General features: G+C 45.1%; 1 protein-coding gene across 2 annotated transcripts in view; it reads left to right on the top strand.

Moving 5' to 3' along the window:
- The window catches only part of LOC147614534 (U-box domain-containing protein 52-like), a 154692-nt gene that overhangs the window by 57794 nt on the left and 70202 nt on the right, over positions 1-26696 (top strand). For both annotated transcript variants that reach the window (XM_086781085.1, XM_086781086.1), the window contains exons 2-3: positions 5629-5747; positions 5970-6091. In XM_086781085.1, coding sequence (XP_086637211.1) covers positions 5629-5747; positions 5970-6091 — 241 coding nt within the window. The remainder of the gene's footprint in view (positions 1-5628; positions 5748-5969; positions 6092-26696) is intronic.

The following is a 26696-nucleotide window of genomic DNA, read 5'->3' as shown; positions in this document are numbered from 1 at the left end:
TGGCACCCACCTGTCTGAGCTAAGGCCTACCTAAAATCAGCGGATAAGCTCCCAAACCAGCCGGCATAATATGGCAATTTATGCTGCAAATCACACCAAAAGCAGTCACTGGTACTCCTGTACATATACCCAGGCACTTCACTTTTGCATGATTCGCCAATCGAAGTCTAAAATCTGAATTAGCATTCAGCTTTAACCCCAATCTCTCCATGCAGGACTGAGTCATTACGCTGATTTGTGCACCACCATCCACGTATGCCTCTCCAACACTCACACCTCCACACCAAGCATGAACCGACGGACAGATATCAGGAAGGTCTTCCACAGACATCAACTCCATTTCACCCTGTGTGGGCTCCTGCTCATTTGCTTTCCTCGGATTTGCCAACTTCTTCCACTCTCTCTTGAGCTTCGGACACAATCCAAGCAATTGGGCGAAAGTTATATTGGCTGCCCTTCTTTTTAAATCACCCATCAGGGTGTATTCTTCCTGACCTTGACCGATACGCAAATCTGAAGTTTTATAGCGTCTTCTTCGCTTTCTCTTCTTCTTCTCTGGTTGAGGGCTGATGTCAAATTGGACATGTTTTCCCTTCTTAGATGACGGTTCAGCTTCCGCCATTGCACTTCTTGTCCTCTTGGCCACATGCATGATCTCTACTCCTATCAAGCTAAGAGCCGGTCCCTTTCCTTTATCTTCTCGTTTAACTCCACTGGTAGAGGGCTGACTTGGATCTTTTACCTCAATACCGTGATCTCCTGATCTATCATTAGTTCTTTGCATCACAGGATACATTTCACCACCCACCCTGGCCGGTTTATCACATTGAGGGCTGATATGTCCCCGCTCCCCGCAATTCTAGCATTTGACATTGCTTAAATAATAGCCTCGTTCTCTCCCTGATCCTCCTATATTTCCTTCACCTGTTGGCAAAATATCTCTTCTATTATTTGGAGCACCCCGGCTTCTTCCCCTTCCACCTGCTTCCATCCATTTCAAACTTAAAGACCTCATGAGTTCCACTGCATCATGAATGTCTCTCTTCAAAGTATCCTCCTGTTCAGGAACAACAGCAGCTTCTCTTTCAAGATGCATACTCTCAATCTCTGGCATCTTCACAAACTTCTTCGGCTCTTCCTGTATTCCCAACTGCCTCAGACGCTTCACCTTCCTCTCCTTCTCTCGAGCAACTCTGATAGCTTCCTCAAAGCTATCCGCTCCACCTTCAGACGGAGGGTTGGCTCCAGACCAACCACAAACCGGTCTCTCTTTATCATCTGCGGGGGTACTTCAGGAATCAAAGTCTCACACCATAGACTCCACAGTCTACCAACCTCAATCAAATACTGATCCACATCCTGTCCATCCTTCTGCTGAATTTTACACAACTCCTTCCACACATCATTCGGACTTCTTACACGAGCAAACTGTGTTAAAAATGCAGCTCTAGCTACACGGTACTCAGGGTCCTGTTGATGAGCATTCCTGTGTGTAGTCACAAGCATCTGTAGCCATGCCTTTGCATCACCCTGTAAGCAATAAGTCAAAATCTGAGAGAGGATATCCGGGGTTGCCTTGTCTTTCATCAAAGCTGTAAACTCCATCTTTTCCAGAAATTTAAACGCACTTTCATGCGGCAATCCCCAATATTCTGGAAAGTCCTGAGCCATCTCTTCAATTTTTTCTTCACACAAACCCTTGTCTTCTTTCACAAACCGAAGGAAATTTCTTCCTCTGTGGAGGCACCAAAAAGTGATGACACGGAAGCGGTATAGCTATTTATGCCTTTATAGAGTGTCACACTTCCACACACTGATACAAACACACCCAGAACACCAGACCCAAGAGTATGTACAAAACTTTATTTCAATATAAGTCTTCGTCTTTACAGAGTTGAACATCCATTACATCCTCAGAACCATCTTCATCTAACACCCATTCATAATCAGCCCACTCTCTCTCAGCGATATGAACTATGACTGACCAGTACCCTGCATCACTCTCAGAATAAACAACCTCAAACATAGTACCATCTTCAAAGTACAGTTCTTCGATATCCGGACCCAACTCCAGGACAAGATACATATCTAAGGTGGGCTATCCTCAAAGCTTTTCTTCAAGTTTACAAAACTGTATTTTCAGGACAGCAACTATTACAAGCATGTAAACGAGAGCTCAGTTCCAGCTTTGACTCTTTACACAAAACTTCCCAGAAAACCCGTCCGGTATGCTCTCACACAGGAGATTACACTTAGTTTACAATTCAGCTCAATTTCAGATTGTTTTCATACATTTCTTGGCATCAAAACATCTTAGATTTCAGTGCCACAACAGGGCTATACAATTCAGCTCCAAAACAATCCACAAAACTTGCATATAACTGACTCCAGACTTCACAAAACTCCTCCTGCTTTACTCCTTCTGCTGCTGTTTTGCTGCAGCCAACTATTTTCATGATAATTGAGATCCAAGAAATTAAATGGTAAAAGAGAAATTTTTGGCATAATTCAAATTATGAGTATTTATCAAAAGTGGAATTTTGAGGATTATTAATTTTATTGGGAAACATGGGTAGAATTGATTTTTGTAAATCCTATGAATCTTTTACTTAAAAGAAGAATATTGAATATATTTCACTTGAGAAATTTGGGAAAGAATATGAAAATATCCATCGAGAAAAAGTACCGTTATTTAGGCCAAGCAATTGGCAGAAACTTAAAAAAGTCCCATCGGTATCGAAAGTAGAAAACAGTACTAAAAGTGGATGTGATAAGATGTGATGTAGAGCTGAATGAATGTAAATAAATGTGACGGGATGTAAATGGATGCGATATGATTAGATGAGATGTGAGTGGATGTGATGAGATGTGGATGAGATGTAAATGGATGTGGATGTGAATGTAATGTGAGGAGATGTGAGTGGATGTGGATGAGATGTGATGTGATGTAAATGAATGTGGATGTGAATGTGAGGAGATGTGACTGGATGTGATGAGATGTGATGTGATGTGAATGGATGTGGATGTGAATGTGATGAGATGTGATGATATGTGAACGGAGTTAATGTGATGTAAATGGATGAGAATGAGATGTGAAGTGATAGATGTGAATGTGAATAAATAGATGGATGTGGATGAATGTGATGAGATATGGATAGATGTGGATGTGATGTAATGTAGACGGAATGAATCAAATGTGATATAAATAGATGTGGACGTGATGTAATGTGAGTGGAATGAATGTGAATGTAATGTGGATGGAATGAATGTGATGTGACAAGGATGGAATGAATGTGATGTGATAAGGATAGATGTGGATGGAATGTATGTGATGTGATGTGATGAGGATGCAATGGGTGTGATGGATGTGAATGGGTATGAATGGGTGTGATGAGATGTGAATGGATATGAATGTGATATGATGATATCTGAATGGATGTGATGTAATATGAATGAATGAATGAGATGTAAGGTGGATGAATGTGGGTCTAGGTGGATGTGAATGGATGAGATGTGATGTGATGTGATGTTGATCTAGATAGATGTGAATGGATGAGATGTGAGGTGAATGGATGTGATGTGGATCGGGGTAGATGTGAATGGATTAGATGTAATGTGATGTGAATGGATTGGATGTGATGTGGATATGGATAGATGTGAATGGATGAGATGTGATGAGGATGGATGTGACGTGATGTGATGAGGATCTGAATAGATTTAATTGGATGTGATGAGATGTGATGTGGATAGACGTGATGAGATGTAATATGATATGATTGGATGAGAATGGATGAAGACGATGGGAATACATATGACTGGATGTGGAATAAGTAATGTGATTTGATGTAGAAGAATGTGGAATAACGAGAAATGATGTGGAACAATGTGAAAAGACGAGAGTTCGTTAGAAACTGTATTTATGACCTGTTTTTAAATGACTGTTTTATGTCAAGAATGCTGGGGAAGCATTTTGACCATCTTGTGAATGAGATCGTAGAGACCTAAGTGCAACAGCTGACGGAGAGTCAATGGGAGGACGTCTCACGTAGCAAGGTTAGCCGAGGTCTTGACCAGCCGAGGTTGGATTTAAATGGTGAGCTTTCGGTACGGTGGATGAGGGACCAAGGAAGCGGCCTATGAGTACAACGCTAGGTGACCTGCGAAGGAGCCTAGAGGGTGCTGACCATATGGTGCTCGGGCTCTGGGTCGCCGAAGATACCTACGCGTGCGTCAAGGAAGAAAAATGGAACAAGGTGTTAGGGTTGTTTTGTGAACTCGGGCATGGATCTCCTTGCTGGTCCTTGCTGGTCCTGAACGGATGAGTCCATGGCTCTTTTATATAGATCTGTTGGTTGATCTTGCTGATCTTCAACGGAGAGTCCATCTGGATTTTCTTATGTGATTATATTGCCGGGTACTATGAGCTAGGAACTATTGAAAAGGCCCTTGAGTGAACAGGTGGTGAGCGTTCTGGTTGCCAATGATGCCATAGGTACACCGATGAAGAAATGATTGGAAATTAGAATTCAAGCTAGATATTTTGGAGGATTATGATCAGTGATACTATGGTTTCATTAAAAGATTGTTTTAAAGACAACTGAATCTGTGAAAAAGGCAATTTCATATTGGGTATGTAAGTGGTGTGACTATCTTGAACTTTGCTCGAAGCGTCAGTTAGAGGACCTGGGAACTCTTTTCCCTGGTATCCGAGGCAAAACATAACTAAATTCCTAAATTGATCCTATCACTACAGTGGTTGGACAGTTGGCTAACCCATGGGATTGGATAGGGTTAGGCTGGACTGATGGATCCCTAAAATGAGACTCAATTCTGTTAAGTTACGATAGTTGAAGTAAGTCCCGGATAACCCTTGTTCTATGGAAAAGAATCAACGGCTGTGCCTCTTGATGAGGAAAAAAGCGTTGGACTCTATGATCCAAGTGCAAGTCTTTTCCTTGATCTGACTATGTGACTCACCGGTTCGGTCGGATCAGTTTGGTTAGTTAAGGCTCTTGACTACATTAGAATCAAAATATCTTGGAGGAATCGCCTATGTCTGCTGGGTGAGGAAAGTTTTTCTGGGTTCGATTTTGGAAGAACCAAGGGATTAGTCTCTTGTCCGGATATCCGTGGGCGAGGCCTTGAGTGAGAGGTTCTGCCCTGCGCAAGAAGTGCTACTTCTGCTGCTAGCACCCTTGGAATTTGTTGCGCAAAGGGGGCAGGGATCTTTCACGATGGAGGATGTCTACATAGTTTTTTCAATCCTTTTCTTTTTTCTCCTTTTTCCATCATTTGCTTTTGCCTTGCTGTTTGGGTTCTCGACTAAGCTACTCTTGAGGATCAAGTGAGAGTGGACTCAAGACCATTGTCTTGAACTGGACTGTGATATCTGTAGTGCAAGTTGCCTATTTAATTTTCCATGCAATTAATATTGCTCACATGAAAAACAAAAGTCTTGCCTTAGAATTATCTAAAAAGACAAAACCAACTTGCATTTAGTTCATCATTTGAAATTATTCTCTTCTATTAAAGGCACACTTTTCCCTCATTTTTGAGGAATGATTATGTATTATGACACTTTTCCAAGTGAATCTAATGGAGTTTGATGTTGTGCTCTTTTTGGTACAGTGGGCTCTCTGCCTATAGATCAAGCGAATGAAGAAAACAGAAAACAAGCCAGACAACAGCAGTTTGCTACAACTGACAAGTTGCTACAAAAGTATAGGAAGATGTGTGAGAAGAAAAAGGTGCATTGCAAGACGAGCATGGAGTTCTTATGCAGGCTAATCTTTGCAAGTTTTTGTTTTGAAATTGAGCACTAAAAGGGCTGTTATGTCCATTTACTATTCTAGGTGGAACTGAAAGTGCATTGCAAGACAAGCATGGAGTTCTTATGCAGGCTAATCTTTGCAAGTTTTTGTTTTGAAATTAAGCACTAAAAGGGCTGTTTTGTCCATTTACTATTCTAGGTGGAACTGAAAGTGCATTGCATGGAAAATGATTCTATTCAAAAGGCAGTTGTGGAGCAAATCTCTAAGCTTGGCATCTCAAAGCTTGTCCTTGGGTCTTCTTCACAAAGCAAAATAAAAAAGTAAGCATTGTGGGTCTTTAAGATTACATTTGTCCACAGTCTTCCTTTTGCTCCAACATTCAAGATAGAAATATGAAAATTATGTCAAACGATCGACCTGAGGGCATCTCAAAATTACGATATCACCCAAGTGTACACGAGGCAGTGTTTTTATTAGGTCTACTTCTTCACTTACAGGGGCTGTATTGTTTATCAGCCTCTTAACACATTTGACTTATAGCAGGGCTCTTAAATATGGATCTTACAAGTACGTATACTTACTTATAGGAAATAATTTACACATTAAAAAGTTTATTAAATAGACCTATTTTTAATACCCTGTGATATGGGGGGTTTCTTTAAAGTGAGGCACCCAGGCTGATTTGCAACTGATTGTTTTTTCATTTTTTCTTGCATGGAGACTTTGTATCGGTACAGTCAACTCGGTTATTGCTTTTCTTTAAGTGACAAGGTATGCTGTGTTCCTAAGAGCATATATACAATCCATAAGGAATAGAAATTGATGGCTCCTTGAAGCAGAAAGCCATCAATAATAAATCAATACTTGGCAATTAACTTAATAGTTTGACAAATTTATTAGTGTTGGGTGCCAAGGATCGTTAGCCTTTTCTTTCGATGACATTGGTAATGTTGAAGAGGATGGCTGAAGTGGTACATGAAAATCTGCAGAAATGATCTTGGAAAAACTGCATCTTCGGGGGTATCTCTGGAGATGCAAAGCATGTAGTATGAGTATGCATGCCAAGGAGGTCAGAGCACATATCTGGTTAACATCCTGATGGGTCAGGTGAAGGGAGGGTGCGTTCAGGCTGTACTGGAAGGGCGGCAAGTGGTCCAGGTGAAGCCCATGTGTGAGGAACCAGTGAGGACTCTTGCATGCTATGTTCTATCATGTCCCTGCTCTTCCAGCTGTTGGATGACTCCAGTGCTATCCTTGGGAGCCTGTGTCTGTCCAGGGTGTGGGTATGTCACCATCTGAAAGGGTGCATCCACACTATCAACGGTGCCGCTCCAAACTCTGCAAGAATGATGGAATGAGGCACTGATGGTTTGCTCTGGATCATGCATGAGAACACATCGCAATGTGAAGTCTCAATCCTTCTCCAATCCTCCTCTCCCATATCTGGTCTCCAAAAAAGGGCCCATACATCACTGCCGGTGGAGTCACTAAGGTGTTGAATAACCACTCCTTAGAACTAGGCTCTTGAAAGTGTATCTGGAAGCAATGTCTCTCAAGAAAGGCTAAAGTTGCATATCTTCTCATCAATTTGGCTTTGGCTGCCAGGCGCAATGTAAAAAGCAGGCCGGCAAAAATAATCCCCATATATACATAAGATGTCACCATACCCACGGGATCTCCTGTTTATGGGAAATGATAATTGGCTGCTATGCGTAAGGTGTTAACAATCATCACCTTGGTCTTGGCAAGGTTCAATGTGAGGTCCCGCTCATCACAAAATACATGTAGTGCATCAAGATATCTTTTGAGCCCCTCAGCCGAATCTGAGATGAGCACTGTGTCATCACTTTATAAGAGAATAGGGACTAAAGTGTGTGGCAGTGGAGAGACTTCTCCTCCCAACCTGTCAACAAAGTCGGAGATCTCATCTACATACATCACAGATTTCAGAGAGGGATGGAGGCATATGGAGAGACCACTAATTATGATGATTGCCCGCATGATTCGGAGCAAATCATCGGTACCACATGAGATTTGTTCGGGCTAATTTGGGTCCCACACCAGTAGTGACCGAGGCCCTTTTCCAGGCAATTACCTTTTTACAGCGGCTATGGGAGCTCCCTCAGCAGAAGTACTCCGGATTGGCATTGACCTCATCCATACAGTTGGCAGAGGATGGAGATACTCATTGCTAGTATGCTTAGATGAGATCATGGTTTGATCTACATGGTTTGCAGATAGAGGCACTCCCACCCTTTCAGTACAGCTTAGATTGTCCATTTTTGTATCTCACGTGCTCAGAGCAGAACCGCATGATTAGGATGGATTTGTCAGAGTGGACACAGAGAGGACATGGACTAGTCCCCTTGAGCCCTTAGGCACGAAAATGGCTCATTACAAGAGCCATTTTTTGCACCCCTCACCAGATGGTTTTATCACCTGCCCGACGTACATGGATGTACACCTATCACATGGGATACATTGTGCCATTGGACAGATCTAGACCTCATCATACTAGTTGCAGATTGAGACAGGGCGATATGTGCATCAGATCTCGGATGACCGCATTTGTCAGCTATGCTACTAGGAGGCGGAGACAGAGGAGCATTACATTTGGTGATGTACAGTCTATTATGAGATCCGAGGGAGATATTACTGCCTCTTCCGCGAGGGTTTTGGGCGGTTACGCAGGGTCATGGAGTTTGAGGATCAGAGATGCCTGGGATTGTTCCTACTTGAGCTCAGGAGACACAGAGAGACCCTCTTGGTAGACAGGAGACCGAGCCATGATGTACCTAGACAGAGGATCCTGACAGATTTCTTCATCAGCAGCCCAGCCCACATACCTCCTGATACCTCCTCCATCGGGCCATCAGGACACCAGCCATGCTCCCAGGGAGTTACCATTGACAGAGCAGTCGTCTTATGTTGTGCTCGTCGGCCACGCCCACCAGGATCTCGACGACGACATCCTCACCATTGCCAGATCAGAGCCATTATTACTCGGCATCGGAGGTGCCTACCTTGCTTCTACGACCTCTCCATTCTAGACAGCCCCATGGCGGAGATATTTCATCTGAGGAGAGGGCAACACTTCAATTGATCAGCATACATGGATCTACTTGATATACATTTTCCAGTATTTTCTACTCAGTATCATCTAGGAGTCTTACTTACAGTTCTTATAACTGTAAGATAGTCAGTTTATTGTACTTTTCAGTTTCATTTGGTTGTTCTCTTTGATGAGACACCAACTTCAGATGTACTCTCATAGGCCATGATGGCCTCTTAGAGATGTTAATATATCGTTTCTCTCTCTTTTTTTTTTTTTTTCGTAATGGTTGGTTGGATTAGATTCCAAAAATGTAATACAAAGCAAAGGTCACATGACGAGCTATACAAACATGTACATAGAGGTCGTCAGTCCGCCCACACTAAAAGGCCACATACAAACATGTACATAGAGGCCGTCAGACTGCACACACTAAAACGCCACATACAAACATGTACATAGAGGCCGTCAGACCACACACACTAAAAGGCCACATGAGGGATGCCCACCGTACGAAGAGCATGTAAGCAGGGGTCAGCTTGCACCTTGGTGATAACATGTGCATCGATCAAAGAAGAAACTTGCCAAAGCAATAGACCATGAACACGCTGGACATGACCTTTCACCCCTGATTGTGAATCAAAGATGAAAGCATTTTGCATGAGCCAATTATGCCAAAGACCCAACCATCGAAAGAAAACAAAGAAGACCTCATGTTGCTGATTGTTCCCCCTTGGCTGATCATGTCCAAATACCACTGCTTGGGTGACAAAGTGTGTCCAGTCACCATTTGCCACACTGAAGAGATGAACTCCCATATCTGGCGAGCCACCGGGCAAGAAATAAACTTGTGCCGACTAGATTCTGGACAAGTCTGGCAGAAGAAATAGTTGCCATTCGAAAGTCTCTGACGCCGAAGGGCAGTGGCCAAAGGCAGGCCCCCAACCATGACTTGCCAAATAAACACTTTGCCCTGAAAAGGAAGCTTGGAATGCCAACCACAGAATAGGATGCGCTTCCACCAAGAGGCCGTTTTCTTAACATTTCATACTTTATTAGCTTTTGTGCAAGCCGTCTCTTCTCTTGGACCAAAAGATGATATACAACAATAGCGGAAGCCTTCAACAGCCTGGTGTTGCGACCCAACACCCAATGATCCCATGCATGAGAAGAATCCATCCTAGGAAGCCATCCCAGAGACTGCACTTGTTGCTGCAATTGCAACCAAATACACTTGTAACCTCAGGGCACACGAAATCTATGACGAGCACATTGGAATGATAACATTCGTAGCCGCCCGGGCAACAAAGTATCACACCCAATCTCGCCATACGATTGAATTGCCGTCTAGAATTATTCTTCTCTGGCCAAGTAATCACATGAGAGGTAACCAATACCTCTGCAAGCAAGGAGTTCTCATCTCGACGAGAATCTGGAGGTCTCCAAGAAGTGAGCCGTAACACCTCCTGCCATGATTTAACCAAATGATCGAACAGAGGAGAAGCAGATACACGCATAGATTGTGAAGCATTTAGAACATCCCACCAAGATGCAACAATCCGGGTCTTCCCATGCACAATACCCGCATCCTCCAAAAATTCAACAGCCATGTCTATCCATAGCTAGGAATCCACACACATAGCCTGAAGTAAAGTCCACCTATGGGCAAGGTGTACCCAAACATCCAACAGAGCTGCCCCTCCCAATCTCTTCGGGGTGGTAATATGCTTCCATGAAACCCAAATCAACCCTGGATTATTGCCTTTCTTTTTCCACAACATGAATCGAAGCGGCTGGGTAAGAGCTATCAAAGCCTTTTGAGACCAAGGAAGTAAGGGCAAGAAATAAGAAAGCATAGCTAGCATGATGACTCGTGCCACTTTCAGCCGGGTGTGAAACGGCCATGCGTGAGACTTCTAGCACACAAACTTATCCCCAATATGGCCTAAGATCCGTTCTAAAAGTTGTTTGTTGGTGACGTCCACCCCGATAGGATAGCCCAAGTGACGTACAATGGTCCCACATGGCACAACATGACCCTGCTAGCCAAGCTCCTGTAAATCTCTCTTTGTGCAACTAAGAAGGTCTGACTTCTGGGTATTTATATACAACCTAGAAGCTTTCGCAAACAAAGACCAAGCTGCCATTGCCCTCTCAACGTTGGCTTTGTTGCCCTCTCAACGTTGGCTTTGTTGGCTTGGTAGGGTGTGCATACCCCAACAGCTACTTCATCCTTGAGCTCGTTTACGAGTTAGTTAAGTTTGTTTATTGTGAAGGTTGTGTTTGTTTGTTTATTTGTGTTTATGTTGGATATATGCGTGATGTGTTGTTGTAAGCTCTTTGTTTTTGTTTTGTTTTGTCTTGTCTTGCTTTTGAAAAAATAAAATAAATTGTTGTTGTTTTTTGTTTTATTCGTTATTATTATTATTTTTTTTTTTCAAAATATGAGTTATAATCTTAATTAATATTAATGGGTCCTTTGGGATCAAGGGTTTCTTGTGGGGTTTCATGAAACGTTTCTCGTGAGAGGGGAAGTAAAGTAGTGATTCTAGCAAGGAGCCACGTGCACTTGATATTGCATGCTATTGCCGATGATCTTTCGAGTGTAACAAGCAGCCTTTTTTAAGGACCTCATTGCTTGACAGCAGCCCTACTAAGCAAATGAGGGGTGTGGCTAGCACTTTTCTAGCCTCGGATCTTTAGCCTTCAGGCAGGCGTTGATCTTAAACTTACGACCTGGCTACACAAAATGAAAATGCATCTACTTCTTCCACCAATGTCAACATTCTTGAGGTACGCATCTCTAACCCTTCTTCTAATTTTATTGCTAGACGTGCTCATACTTCTTATAGAGAAAGGTTTAATTTTTTGGCTAGATCTAATTTAAACTCTTTGCATGATTTTGGAGAGGGTCCTATTCGTTGGGCAAATTCAAGTCTATATTAGTAAGTACTCACTTTACTAATAATACCTTTAAGGCTCTTAAAGACGTTTAAGGAAGAAACATCTTTTAACAGACCGTCCTTTAAGCCCCGTTCACACCTCTCAGGTTATTTATGTTATTTATACCATCTATGATAGTTCCTTAATGTATGTTGGCCAAACCTTTAGAACAGCTTTTACAAGATTTCAAGAACATGTTAGGGAAGCTAGAAGAGTTCATAATAGAAGCATTTCACTTGAGAGTGTCAAACCTCTTTATGCAGCCATTGCTAAATTTGGGTTTGAATCTTTCTGTTGCTTTCCTATTGAGCATATTGAAGGCTCTTTTAGAAACTCTACAGAGTTTTACAAAGTAGCTTGGCCTCGAGAGCTTTTTTGGATGAGAACTTTGCATACCTTCTTTCCAAAAGGGTATAATTTGGATGGCAAGTCTTCTTTACGAAAAAGTAAGAAAGCCTCTCATAAAACCCCTATGTTGTGGAAAAGGCATCCTAAGCAACCTTCTCATCCCTTTCCTTCCTTGACATTTCCTAGGATTTCAACCTTAGAACAAGTCAATACTCCTAGCATAGAAACAGCAAACACTTCTAACTCTAGGATAGACGAGGTTAGTTCATCTAACAATATAATTTTTGCCTATAGAGACTATAAACGGAGATTGGTGTTCTTAGCCAAGCTCATGAGTTTGGGTAAGTTCTCTTTTCGAGTTTTTGACATGTATAATGTCAAAATTCTTTTTAAACTCCTTTATAACCTCGAAAACTTTTTTGAAGTCTAAATGCTCTACCCCCAGCCATTGCTTAGTTTTGAGAAAAGATTTGTTGATTACTATCTTTACCTCTCCTGATCTAGATAAAATAGGATTGAGCTCTATTTTACAATCCCCTGAGGTTATGGAAGCTCTTCCCCCTTGTGTCAGAAAAGTTTGGAATCATCCTTTAGTAGCTTTCAAATATGTAAAAACCTTGGGTCAAAAAGCTTTCAATTATAGTGATATTGGGAGAAACTTGAAAGAGCTCAATAAATCAGCCATTCTTAGAACTGAATGCCCTTGTAGGAAGGCTGTCTTCTCTTCGTTTGTGGAGGAATCTTTAGGACATGTGGTCACTGCAGATTGCTCCATTCTTCCTTCTCATTCGCTCAAAGAGCTCTTTTCTAAAGGCACTAAATTTAGACTTTCTTCTTCAGTTGACTCTTGTCTTCTTAAAGCCATAGAAAAGGTGTTAGATCTCCGTAGCGCGGCTACGGGTGCTACTACAGGAGGGGACGGCCTCTGGCTCACCACCCAGCCGCAGAGGAAGAATGAGGATTGCCCCTCATCCCCCAGGCTATATAGTGTGTGGCCTGCCGTCCACACTAGCCTAGCCGCCCATGGCTCCGCATGGGCGTCCTCTCCCACTGAACCCCGGATGGCCATGTCCTCGGCGCTCTGGCCGAGGCGTTGACGCTAAAGCCCCGTCTGGCCATCCGGTCTGCAGTCGGTCACAGGCGTTACAGTCTACGTGACATTACTCCCCCCTTAAGAAGAGTTTTCGTCCTCGAAAACAAACTGCGGAAACCTCTTGGAAATTGCATTACGACGTTTCCAAGTAGCTGCCTCCTCATCCCTTTCTGTCCATTTAACAAGTACCTCCTGGTACACTTTATGTCGGGTTTGTCTGTCACAATACCCTAGAATCTTTTCAGGTTCATGTGGTATCTTTGGTGGCTCTATCAAGTCCACCAAAATCTCTGGAGAAACTACGTTCTCTAACCCGTGAACTGATTTCTTCAGTTTACTGACATGGAAGACAGGATGGACTTGAGAACTCTCCGGTAACTCAAGTTTATATGGTACGTCCCCAATCTTCTTAAGGATTTTAAAAGGACCACAATATCTCAGAGAAAGTTTATCACACTTTCCCGTTTTCATGGTTTCTGACTGCGCAGGAACCTTGAGGAATACAAAGTCACCTTCTGCAAAGGTCACCTTTCTATGTCCTTTATCCGCATAAGTTTTAGCGCGATCCTGAGCGCTACGAATGCTCTCACGTGCGGCTCTGAGCATATCATTCATATCTTTAAGGAAATCCTTGACAGATTGAATCTTCTCCTTTTCTAGGCCTACAGCCATCGGAGATCTCGGCTGGAATGGTGTCCATACATTAACATGAATGGTGTAAATCCAATTGCTGAGTGTTTGGAGCTGTTATAGGCAAACTCCAATAAGGGCAAGTACTCTTCCCAATTAGATTGCTTCTTACTAACATAAGAACATAACGTATCCTCTAGAATTTGGTTAACTCTTTCAGTTTGACCATGAGACTTCAGATGATCTGCCGTACTCATACTCAGAGTAGTATCCAACTTTTTGAAGACTTCCCTCCAAAAATGACTGTTGAACTTTCTATCTCTATCCGACACTATATCTGCGGGCAGGCCATATAGCTTGTAGAGATGTTCAAAAAAGAGTTTTGCCAACTCTGGCGTTTTAACAGTTTTCTTCGTGGCGATAAACTTTGCCATTTTAGTTAACCTGTCCACTACTACCCACACCGAGTCATTCCCTCGACTCGTCTTGGGTAAACCGGTAATGAAATCCATGGAAATGCTTTCCCATGAGGAATCTCCAGCAGATGGAGTAGTCCTCCAACCTTAAGACGTTCGTGTTTATCGACCTGGCACTTATTGCATTTCAGCACATAAGTTTGGACTTCCTTAAACAAACTACACCAATAAAACTGTCTTTTTACTAGTGCATAGGTCTTCTGAATCCCGGGATGACCCGCACTTGGACTAGCATGACTTTCTTTAAGAATTTGGACCCGAAAGTCACCAATAGTTGGTACACATACTCTACCCTTGTAGAGTAAGTACCCGTCGTCAATGGAGTAATTAGCATATTTCTCCCCCCGACGAAGTTTATCACCCCTCTTTGAAGCCGTGGCAGTCAAAGGTGATGAAGGGCCTACGTCAGAGCTCTCCGGCTCCAAACTATACCCAGAAGACACGACTAGTCTCTCCGGACTAACTCTCGCTTCTCTTTCCGTGTTGCACCTTCGGCCAGTCTCTCCGGACTAGCAATCCGTGCCAACGGGTCGCGTTTGTGAAGAAGTGCGTACGCATACAGCAGCGCGCTAGACCTCTCTAAAAGATGGATCATGCTCACATAAACCACGTAGTGACTCCAAGAAATCATTCTTGAAGACTGTGAAACTAAGTTCATTAATCTGTGGCATGCGACTAAGTGCATCTGCTACCACGTTATACCTACCTTTCTGGTAACATATCTGAAGGTCAAACTCTTGTAGAATCTCCGCCCACACCGAGCTTTTCTACTCTTCAGTTCACTTTGACTTGAAAGCCATTTCAGACTTTCATGGTTCGTCCGGACCTCAAAAGAAGCTCCATATAAATAGTGTCTCCAGTTTTTCAGTGCATGATCTATCGGTAGTAACTCTCGCTCGTAAGCTGAGTAGTTACGCTGCGCACGATCTAACTTTGTACTCTCAAATGCAATTGGGTGTCCCCTTTGCATAAGTACGGCCCCAATGGCCTCATCACTAGCGTCTGTTTCTAAGACAAACGGCTCATTTGGATCGACAATAGTTAAAACAGGTGCAGCCGCTACGGCCACACCTTGAGCTTATCAAAGCTCTTCTGTTGGGCTTCCCCCCAACTAATGTTTTTAGTTTTTTACCTTAACTGGACAGTCAACGGGAATGCGATCTTCGCGTAGTCCTTCACATACTGTCGGTAGAACCCGTGACATGCCAAGAAAAATCTTCAGTTCCTTGAGATTCTTCGGCGCTGGCCATTTAAGAATAGCCTCTACTTTTTCTGGCTCCATCCGCGTACCATCGGCAGATATAATATGGCCAAGGTAGTGAATTTCTGTTTCAAAAAAATCACATTTGCTCTTCTTTGCAAATAGTTTGTGCTCTCGCAACAACTCGAACACTAGACGCAAATGCTCTATGTGTTCTTTCTGTCTTACTGTACACAAGAATATCATCTAGGAAAACTACTACGAATTTTCCCAGATATGGACGCAAAATGCTATCCATCAGCGTCATAAACGTTGCTGGAGCATTGGTTAGCCTAAATGGCATAACCAAAAACTCAAAATGCCCGAAACGGGTCCTAAATGCTGTCTTCGCAACATCTTCTGCTTTAATTCTAACCTTATGATATCCTGATCTTAGGTCTACTTTTGTAAAGTATCTCGATCCATAGAGTTGATCAAACAACTCATCCATGCGTGGCATCGGATACTTGTTCTTAATCATTATCTGATTAAGAGTCCTATAGTCTATGCACATCCGCATAGATCCGTCTTTCTTCTTTACCAGAAGAATAGGCGATGCCCACGGACTTGAACTAGGCCGAATAAAGCCTTTGTTCAAATATTCCGTAAATTGTTTTTCCACCTCCTGTGCGTCGGAGTGGCTTAATCTATAAGCAGGTTTGCTTATAGGTTTTGATCCTGGCATAACTTCGATGCCATGGTCTACTTCTCTAGATGGTGGTAAGCCATCTGGCAAATCATCAGGAAAAACATCCTGAAATTTCTCTAATAAATTCATTAAAGTATCTATGTACTTTTTCTTTAATGTCTCTTTCGCCTTGGATTTTTTCTTGTTTGAATCGCATGCATGCCAAACAGGGTTTTCAAACAGTGGGTCTCGTCCAAGGCTATTTTGTTTTCCTTGTTTGTGTACGCAAACATCATCTACAGTTTCATTTACGGAAACATAATTTAAACGAGGGTAACAAGCATATACCTCTGCTATCTGGCCTCTGCGGACCGCTGTGCACAGCTCCATGGAGGAAATAAGTGGTGTGGCGGGGACAGTACGGTCGACCTGCAGGGTAATGACTCTACTTCCATGCCCAAAACGTAGCGTATTATGTAGGTAACTCCGAGCTAGACTAGGGCCGAAGCCATACAGCCACTCCCTGTCCTAGATATACGTCTGCTCTGGCTAAGTGCATGACGTGAAAGTCAAGCGGAGCCTCGTAGTCCTGCATGGATAATGGGACCCCCAATACTACGGTATTCCATACCGTTTTGTCATACCCGTTGGCTAGGCCAATAGTATACTCATGATCGCTCTGGGTCTCAGTCAACCCCAACTTCTTGACTAACGAGTAGTTCAAGAAGTTGTGGCTAGCTCCATCATCGATAAAAACTGTGACTCTACGGCCACCTATGGTGCCATACATGCGCATCATGTCATGCGGACCTACAGTAGGCTGCCACATCGCTGGTGTCACCGAACAAGCGTGATGCTCATCACAATGACACACTGTCACCTCTCTGAACTCTGCGGAACTGAGAGGGAGTCTCTGCACTGTATGCAACTGCCTAGAGGATTTACCATCTCTTTTGGGCTCATTGCCGCTCGTGCTGGCTTTAAGCTTTGGACACTCAGCCTTCGTGTGCCCTACATTGTTGTAATTAAAGCAGCGATTTTCCTTTCGCGCTTTAATATACTGCTCTTTCTTTTGGACTTCGCTGTCTCTTTTCTTCCTGGATGGTCACGGTTTTTTAGACCAATGACCACCCTGTCCTCCTTGGTCCATCCTATTCCCCTGCTTATCACTGCAGAGCCCTTTTCTTTTAAGGCCTGACCTCCTCTTGTCACTACCCTCGGCCCTGCTCGAACCACCACGCGCACTACGGCGCTTGATGTTATCAAATATCTGCGCATACTTAATTGCCTCTGCTAAGTCTTTAGGCTGTAAGGGCTCTACGTACTCAAGGTAATCATCTTTGAGGCCTCTTTTAAAGTCTCGCAATGTCTGGAATGCATCGATCCCCTTTAGCTTGAGTACTATCTCCCTATAGTCTGAGATGTACTGAGTCAGGGATTTGTTCTCCATCGAGCACTTGTCCCATAACTCCCAGCTTCTCTCCGCCTCATTATTAGGCAAAAACTCTTTTCGAAACATCATTTCAAACTCCGTCCAAGTTGCAGGACGAGTTGTCAAACTCATCCACCACTTGTACGCTTTGCCGGTTAATGAGAGGCTAGCCTCTACGGGCTGCACCCGGCTAGGCTGCTGTCGCAACGCGTGCAAGTCTGACCTCTTCGCTAGAAACATGTTGACCGAGTCCTTGTTTCTCTCCTTCTCCTCGCCACCAAAACTAGGCGGCTTCAAGTCTTTCAATAACGACGAAGTTGTCTCTACGGACGGCCCCGCAGGCGCATCGGCGTGTACTCCTGCAGCCACTAGCGAGGCTACGCTCACCCATGCCGCAGGAGCTCGTCTACCACGAGGAGTCCGAGTACTAGCCGAGGCGGCCATCAGTGCGTCTAACCGTGTGGAGATGCTCTGTAGCATCGTGACTAAGTCAGCCTGGACTTTATTCATATTGTTCAGTTTTGCATCAAGATATTTAAAAAGTCCACGAGAGAGCTCCCTCTCTGTCAGGACGTCGGCAGGGTCCAATAGGTCATAATCGTCGTCGTCATATTCCAAGAGGTCCTCCTCGGTCTCCTCGGCGACGTTGGTGTTCATGTCATCTCGCTCATCGGCCAGAAAGGGGTCATCTGCTACTGCGGCCGTTGCGGGCTCGCTGGGTCCTAAGGCGGGGTTCAACAGACGAGGATGGCGCTGGCGGATCACGCGTGATCGACGAGCGCACTCCGGACCGGACAACGGTTGGGCGCATACGGCTTGACAATTCGGTCGGAGTCAAACCCGCGACCGAGGACAAGAGACCTGAAAACCCCAGAGAAGTAGAAAGCGGTGGGGACACACTACGCCTAGCAGACATATTTTAATTCTTGCAAAAATAAAAATGCGAGAACTCGGAAATTACAAAAACGCTAATAAAATGAGCAGTGGAGAGAGAATAGTCACCCCCCTTACGGTCGCCTGCGACTGTCGTTGACTGCCGATTTGTGTTGCGCTGCGAGCCTCTACAAGCGTCGCTACTCCGGGATGCTCCGATCTGAGAGAGAGGTGCCTGCAACTCAAAAAAAAAATTTAATTGACAGTTATCATGCGAACAACCGCTTGGAGCCGTAAAAGGCGGCGGTCATCAAGTCTCGTGTGTCCCTCTGCGGGAACAGCTTCACCGAAACATATGTCCCAAATATGAATACCATCCCGCTGTGGCAACCAGCCCCTGGTGCCGTGTATAACTTTTTCCCTCCCAAAAAATATATGCGGGGACAGCCCCTTGCTGTAAATTTTTCCATTTTTGCATCCGGCCGGGCTGCCACCGGCGCTAGCCTGGCTGGCCGCCCGCTGGGCAGGCCGCCGGCTGCGGCCGGGCAGGCAGGCCGTCAAGGCAGGCCGCCGGTTGCACTGGCAGGCCGCCCTTGGGCAGGCCGCCTGCATAGCATGGCTGGCCGTCTTCCCCCTTACAAGATTCCCACACACACAGTGTGATATTACACAGTCAACCTCTTCTCCCACAGAGAATTAAACACGAAATTGACAAGCTCCAAAGCAAAAAACACAGAAATTGCTTACCTGCAATGGAGAGCTTGGGTGTGTGCAAGGGGGAGAGAGAGAGAAAATGGAGAATAGAGAGAAAATAGAAACCCTTCCTTCCAGCTATGGCCAACTTCTTCTGTGTACACGACTTCTTGTTGGAGAAGATGATGAAGACCTTTGGGATAAGATTATCTCCCAATTTTGATTGAGAGCCAATCATTAAACGGCTGGCCTGCTTCGCACGCCACTCGCGATCCCGATGCCAAGCTCTGATACCAATGTTAGATCTCCGTAGCGCCGCTACGGGTGCTACTACGGGAGGGGACGGCTTCTCCCAGCCGCAGAGGAAGAATGAGGATTGCCCCTCATCCCCCAGGCTATATAGTGTGTGGCCTGCCATCCACACTAGCCTGGCCGCCCATGACTCTGCATGGGCGTCCTCTCCCACTGAACCCCGGATGGCCATGTCCTCGGTGCTCCGGTCGAGGCGTTGACGCTAAAGCCCCGTCTGGCCATCCGGTCTGCCGTCGGTCACACAGGCGTTACAGCCTCTGTGACAAAAGGGCATATCTAGTTTTGTAGTCAAGCTAGAAGAATCTTTAGGAGTTCAGGGCATTTTTTCTCATTGGAAAGCTACTATTTTGAGAAAGGCCTCTGAGAAACTCATGAAATTCTGTTCAAAGAGTACTCCCTCTGTTAGCAATTCTTTATCTTCTAGCGATTTAGTAGCTCTTAAGAAATTTCATCGAGATTTTGTTATTTCCTACGTAGACAAGTGTTCTAACAATTTTGTTTTTACTTGTAAAAAGTTTTACTTAGAATGTTTGTTAAGTGAAGTGAATTCTTCCTCTCAGACTTGTTCTAGCTGTTCACTTTCTTCTCAAGAAGTTATCTTGAAACACCAAGATTTTTGTAAATCGTTTGGTTTCAAGTGCAACCCTACTTTACCTTTTTTGTATACAGTTTTGAAGTTTCATAAGAATCCTATAAAGCCCAGGTTCATAGCTGCTTCTTGCAATCCATCTCTGACGGATGTTTCTAAATGGCTTAGTCATTGCTTTAAAGCCATTTTACCTAGTGTCCATGAGCTGGGTCTTAAAAGACTCTGTAGGTGTAGTTCCCGTCTTGAAATTCTTAAACTCCTCTCGGAGCTTGGCTGAAAAGTCATCTCCTTTATGCCTTCAAACCTTCGACTTCACGACCTTATACACCAAACTAGACTTAGAAGACTTACGTGTAAGGATTAGATCCCTTATGACGAAAGTTTTTGCCTATAGATGAGAAAAGGATAGATGCAAGGCTTTATTAGTAGAAAAGTCAGCTTTGCATTTTGATTTTTCTTGGTTAAAAAGTAAAAATCAAGATGTAGATAAGAGAAAGAAAAGATTCACCAAAATTGTAGACAAAGATGACATTTGTACTTGGTTAGATTTTCTCCTAGATAACCTTTATGTATCCTGAGGCGACTCTTTATTTAAGCAAGCAATTGGTATTCCCATAGGTACCAATTGTGCCGTCTTTCTTGCTAATTTTTATCTTTTTACTTATGAGTTTGATTTTATGGAACGCCTTATTTTTGCTAATACTTGTCCTGTCTTTCTTCACAAACTTTGTAATGTGAGACGTTTTGACAGGCTTAGTTTTCATCTAGAAGTCGCTTGGTGACATCTTTGTATTCACCCGAAGGTCATGAGGTTGACAGTACATCTGCTTATGGGACTTCTATGATTTAGTGACTAGTCACATGAGATGGTTAAGTTGGGTATGGTTCACAGTCGGCGGCACCATGAACTATAACTGCAACTATGGATAACTCTGTCTACAGCTATTGGTTAGAGAGATGGTTTTTGCCTTTGGAACTAAAGTATGACTGATGAAGATTGGAAGATTGATCTTTGTCATATGGTTCTGGCTGTTCTTGACCACAGGATCGGTCAATTGGATATTGAGATGATGCTATTTGTGGAGTTGGTCTCCTTTGGAATGGCATGGTTTCATTGAGCTCAAAGTTTGCAGCAACCTGAATTAACACTTCGAGACTTTATGGAGGGCATAAGTCTTGCGAGCAGTCCTAGAGTTGGTTTGGTTCATATATGAATTGAACTCTATTTGTGCATGTATGCATACACTTTCCGAGATATTATGGTATTCTGGTGCCATTGGATCCTAGTACCCTTGAGAATACATTGGGCAATACTCCAGATGTGTCAAGATGAGATGCATGTATGTTGGTATGATACATCAGGTACTTTACCATGTTCATGGTGTATCACTCAATGTGGCTCTTGCGGGATGGCCATAAGTAGAGTGTGTAAAGCATCAAGAGGGACATATGTGGAAAGTACTTAGTGGATGTATAGTTTAGATGCATTGAGTGCTTTCATATGCTCATGTTGTACCATCAGTCGTGTGTCCTACAGGGATACCCATGGGTGTAAGGCTTGTGAGCAACCCTGAGACTGTTATTCTGGAGTGGGTAGAGCATCTTGAGGAGCATATTGTTTGCGAATGCATATATGTGTCATGCATATGTTTGTCATATGTAGAATGATGCATGGTTTTGTTTTTGGCTAACACAGGTTACATGTTTTCACTTGGTTTTAGACTTTTGCTGCAGGTTCTGAAGGAACAAGCAAGCGTGAGAGTGTGTCCTTATTGTTTAGGATGATTGTTTCATCACCCAGTTGCACTGGAGGGGCATTGCTTTGGTCATATGGGGGGAATTGCTTTGGTCATATGGGGGGAATCTTTCTTCATTGGATGCTTACTGTGTTATTGAGTGCAATCGAGGACCCTTGCTAATTTTCAAGAGGGGGGTATGTTACAACCTTGTGTTTTTCCCTCTGGACAACGAGCAGGTAGGCACGGGCACGAGCACAGGACGCATAGTGTGGACAAGCATCAAGTTTGAATTTGAAAAGGAAACCTATAAGTGTGACCAGCCCAAGTGTGAAAGGGGACAAAAAGGATTTATTAAGTCATAAGGTTTTTAAACCTTTGAAGGATAAAAATAATATCTGAAAAGCATGCGTTTTTAAAACCTTTGCTTTCTGGCATTTTTACGAAAAACGCATCCTTTCTTTATATAAGGAAAGGTGGCAGAGATTCGAAGGGAAGGGTGGTGGTGAAGCCGTGGGTGATCACCGTGTGGAAGGTGGCCGCTAGGTACAACCGCGTCGCCGGGTACAGTGCCGCTACCGCCGGGTATAGACGCGCCGCCGTCGTCAGGTACCACTGCCGGGCTGGGAGCCGTCGCAGCCGCCGTTGGGTATTGCCGCCGCCGCCGCCGCCGCCGTCAGGTACCACCGCCGGGCTGGGAGCCATCGCAGCCGCCGTTGGGTACTGCCGCTACCGCCGCCGCTGCAGTCGGGTATCGCTTCGCTGCCGCCTCTGCAGTCGGGTACCGCCTCCGCGTCGCCGCTGCAGTCGGGTATAGCCGCGCCGCCGCCTGCTGTGCCACCTCCGTCAGGTCCTACTGCCACCTATGTTAGGTACAGGGTCGCTGTCGCCGCCAGGTATTACCGCCGCCGCTGGCGTCGAGTGCCACGGCCGGGTACAGTCGCGTTGCCGGGAACAGAGCCGCCGCCACCGTCGGCACTGATGCCGCTGTCGTCATCTGATGCACAACCGCCGTCGCGTCGGGTACAGAACCGCCGCCGGGTGGAGAGCTGCCACCGCCGCCGGGTACCACTGCCGCTGCTAAGGTGCTGCTGCTGCGCATGAGGGCTGCCACCATCTGTTGTTGCTGCTATCACCGCCGGGAACTGCTGCCACCACCGCCGAGTGCTGTTGCTGGAAGCAACTACTGCTGCTATTGGGCGCTGACAGGGAGTTGATGTGCATGGTCCACAAGCAGGGCGCTGCTGCACCTAGGCTCCAAGCAGGTGCTGTTATGCATGGGCAGTAAAGCAGGTGATCAGGTGGCTGTGCATGGGATATTACCGGTGTAAAGCGACCAGGCAACTATATCTAAGGGCTACTGTCAGCAATGGGCAGCTAGGCAGACGTCAGGCAAGAGTTTCACTGCAGACAATATGGCAGTCAGACGAGGGTCAGATGGGAGGCTCTCTACGCCAGGTGACTGTATATGTGGAAGCAGTCAGCGTGGGTTTCTCTCTATCACTCTTGGAAGAAGGTGAGCTGAAGGAGGCACCGAGGAGCTAACAGCCAAGGGGTTTTGGCAACCGTGATTTGAGGATTTATCTGTCATGGAAACAAGACATTGGTCTTTCTTGAAGAAGCAAGACTTTGGTATCGAGGAAACAAGCCTATGGTTTATGGGATACAGGTCTATGGTTTATCAGATACAAGTCTTTGGTTTTTTGAGGAAAGCATGTCTCTGGATTCATGTGAACAGGTTTTAATTTTTCACGAGGTTACATGCGAGCTATGACTATAGGAAGGACATATGGTTTGGTACAGCCCTACTGCTGTGTGGGAAAGGGTTGTGGGAATCCATGGTTGAGATGGAGAAGACCTTTTCAAGCAGGGAGGGGTCGTACAGATGTGCCTTCTCTATGGAATGCTTTGCTGTAATAGCGAGAGTTCTTATTTGGAAAGTCCTGGGTGAAAAGCTAAAAAGGAACCTATTGGTAAAGGATTCGACAAGTTGTTCTATGTACTCATTTTTGATCAAGTAAAGAAATACCGCAAGGAGCGCCATTGCGTTTTGGGGCCAATCGATGTCCTTGTACTATTTGCAGGAGCATTCTAGCTCCCCTGTTTATTTTCCTTTTCCAAGTTCTCATGGGTGATGAAGTGTTTTGTGTGCGAGTGTTTGTTCCACCGCTCATCAGATTTCTGAAGGCCGGTTTCAATGTTATTGAGTGCAATCGAGGACGCTTGCTATTTTTCAAGAGGGGGGTATGCTACGACCCTGTGTTTTTTCCCTCTGTACAACAAGCAGATGGGCACGGGCACGGGCACGGGCACGGACACGGGATGGTCAGTGTGAACAAGCATCGTTTGGTTATGAAAAGGAAACTCATATGGTGGCCAGCCCAAGTGTGAAAGGGGACAAAAGGGATTTTAAAGTTATAAGGTTTAATAACCTTTGAGGCTTAAAAATATTTTTTTTTTGAAGGCATGCGTTTTTGCTCATCGCTTTTGGCGTTTTTGGAGAAAGTGAATCTCCTCTTTGTAAGGCAAAGGGTGGCGGAGCTAAAAGAGCAGGTCGCCGTGTGGAGGCTGCTGCACATGGGCTTCAGGCAGGGCTGCTGCGCGCAAAGGCTACAGGCTGCTGCGCACAAGGGTGACTAGGGCGGATGCTGCTGCGCATGGACTACAGGCTGCTGCCCATAGGCTACAGGGCAGCTGCTGCTGCGCATGGGCTACAGGCTGCTGCCCATAGGCTACACATAGGCTACAGGGTGCTGCTGCTGCGCATGGGCTGCATGCTGTTGCACACACAGGGAGGCCAGGCGGCTGCTGCACACATGGGCCAGGTGGCTGCTGCACACAGGGGCTACAGGGTGCTACTGCGCGTATGGGCTACAGGCAGTGGGCTACAGGCAGGCGGGCTACAGTCAGCTAACGGGCGCTAGGTGGGCTGCAGCCAGTCAGGGCAGCCAGGCAGGTATTAGGTGGAGGCTCTCTACGCCAGGTGGTTGCACATATGGGCACGTATGGGTTTCAGCCAGCAACGGGTGCAAGGCGGGAGACTCTACAACCAGTCGGGTAGCCAGAAGGACTGTAGGCAGCCACAGAGGCGCAAGGGCTGAACAGCACGCTTGACTCTATCCCTCTCTTGGAAGGAGGTGAGCTGAAGGAAGCGCCGAGGGGCTAACAGCCAAGGGGTCTCTCTCTCTCTCTCTCTCTCTCTTCACAAGCAGGTTTTGTTTACGAGAATAGGATGCAGAGGATCAAGCTACATATCACAGGATGATGTTCATGGAAGAGATGTGTGTTGCTCTTCATCTTGGACTTATGTGTATTCACGGTTTGCTTGACACGTCTCTATCTTTCTCTCACTAGGTTTTGGCAACCGTGTTTGGATGGTATATTTGTCATGGAAACAGGACATTGGTTTTCGAGAGGAAACAGGACTTTGGTATCGAGGAAACAGGCCTATGGTTTATGGATACAGGTCTATGGTTTATCAGATATAGGTCTTTGGTTTCATGTGGAAAACATGTCTCTAGAATTCATGTGAACAGGTTATAGTTTTCTCAAGGTCACATGCAGGCTGTGACTATAGGAAGGACATATGGTTTGGTACAGCCCTACTGGTTTGGGAAAGGGTTCGTGGGATCCATGGTTGAGATGGAGAAGACCTTTTCAAGCAGGGAGGTGTCGTACAGATGTGCCTTCTCTATGGAATGTTGTGCTGTAATAATGAGAGTTCTTATTTGGAAAGTCCTGGGTGAAAAGCTAAAAGGGATCCTATTGGTAGAGGATTCGACAAGTTGTACTTTGTACTCAAATTTTGTTCAAGTAAAGAAATACCGCAAGGGGCGCCACTACGTTTTGGGGCCAATCGGTGCCCTTGTACTATTTGCAGGAGCACTCTAGCTCCCACTGTTTGTGTTCCTTTTCCAGGTTCCCATGGGTGATGAAGTGTTTTGTGTGCGAGTGTTTGTTTCACCGCCCGTCAGATTTCCGAAGGCCGGTTTCATCCTCTATGCAATTATACGACGGCGAGAGGGAGAGGGAGTGATTGAGACGAGCTGGACTGTCCTCCTCCCCACCACCATTACCGACACATGCATGGTACTCTGAGGTAGACCGTAGTCGAGTGGTTTCATGCACATGGCATATAGATGGACATCCCCGACCTAGAGCATCAGGACCCTCCACCACACACAGACAGATTCGTGAGGTTCTCCGTTGACATGTCACGCTCCCATCACAGAGGCTTGAGATTCACTCCACCATCAGATCGGTTTTGGCCGAGGTGGGTATTGTCATTAGCTGATCACAACATATCTCACTGTACACAGGATCATCTACTGGTCAAATGTATTGTCAGATGTTTTTCATTTTACTTTTTCTTTCAGTTTTCCATGGCTCAGTATATTCATGGTACCATTGTATTACTTTACGTCTCATAGGCCCTCGTGCACTTTTTTTTTCCTGGGAAAAGATCCTTCTATTAGTTTATGAAAAACAGCCACAATGGGCCAAATACCACCACAAAGGGCTAGATATAACCTCGCCTCATGTACAGGGCGGGATCAAATAATCAAAGGGTGGAGAAAGATGCACTTCCCCTCTGGCTGGCCGCTTTGTAAGGAGAACGCTATCTCATACAAAGAGGAGGGGGGGGGGGGTGTGGGGGGTCGGATAACCACACAGGTGGTCTGTAATGGCAAGTGAGATCACCTCCTGTACGGTGAGAAAAGGGCCCGGCTTCCAAAGCCTCAAGAAAGCTTCCTGCCACTTCTGCATGCGGTTAGAGCCTCCCTGCAACTTCCCCCACTGATTGCGGAGGGTATGGATGATGTTGAGCCAAATGCTCCTGATGGACTCTGTAGGCGGAGTGTGGGTATCCTCTATGCCTT

Source organism: Cibotium barometz, chromosome 42 (assembly GCF_041138505.1).
Source record: "Cibotium barometz isolate CiBa-2024 chromosome 42, ASM4113850v1, whole genome shotgun sequence".
Lineage (NCBI taxonomy): Eukaryota > Viridiplantae > Streptophyta > Polypodiopsida > Cyatheales > Cibotiaceae > Cibotium > Cibotium barometz.
This window is presented reverse-complemented; position numbering and strand designations above follow the sequence as displayed.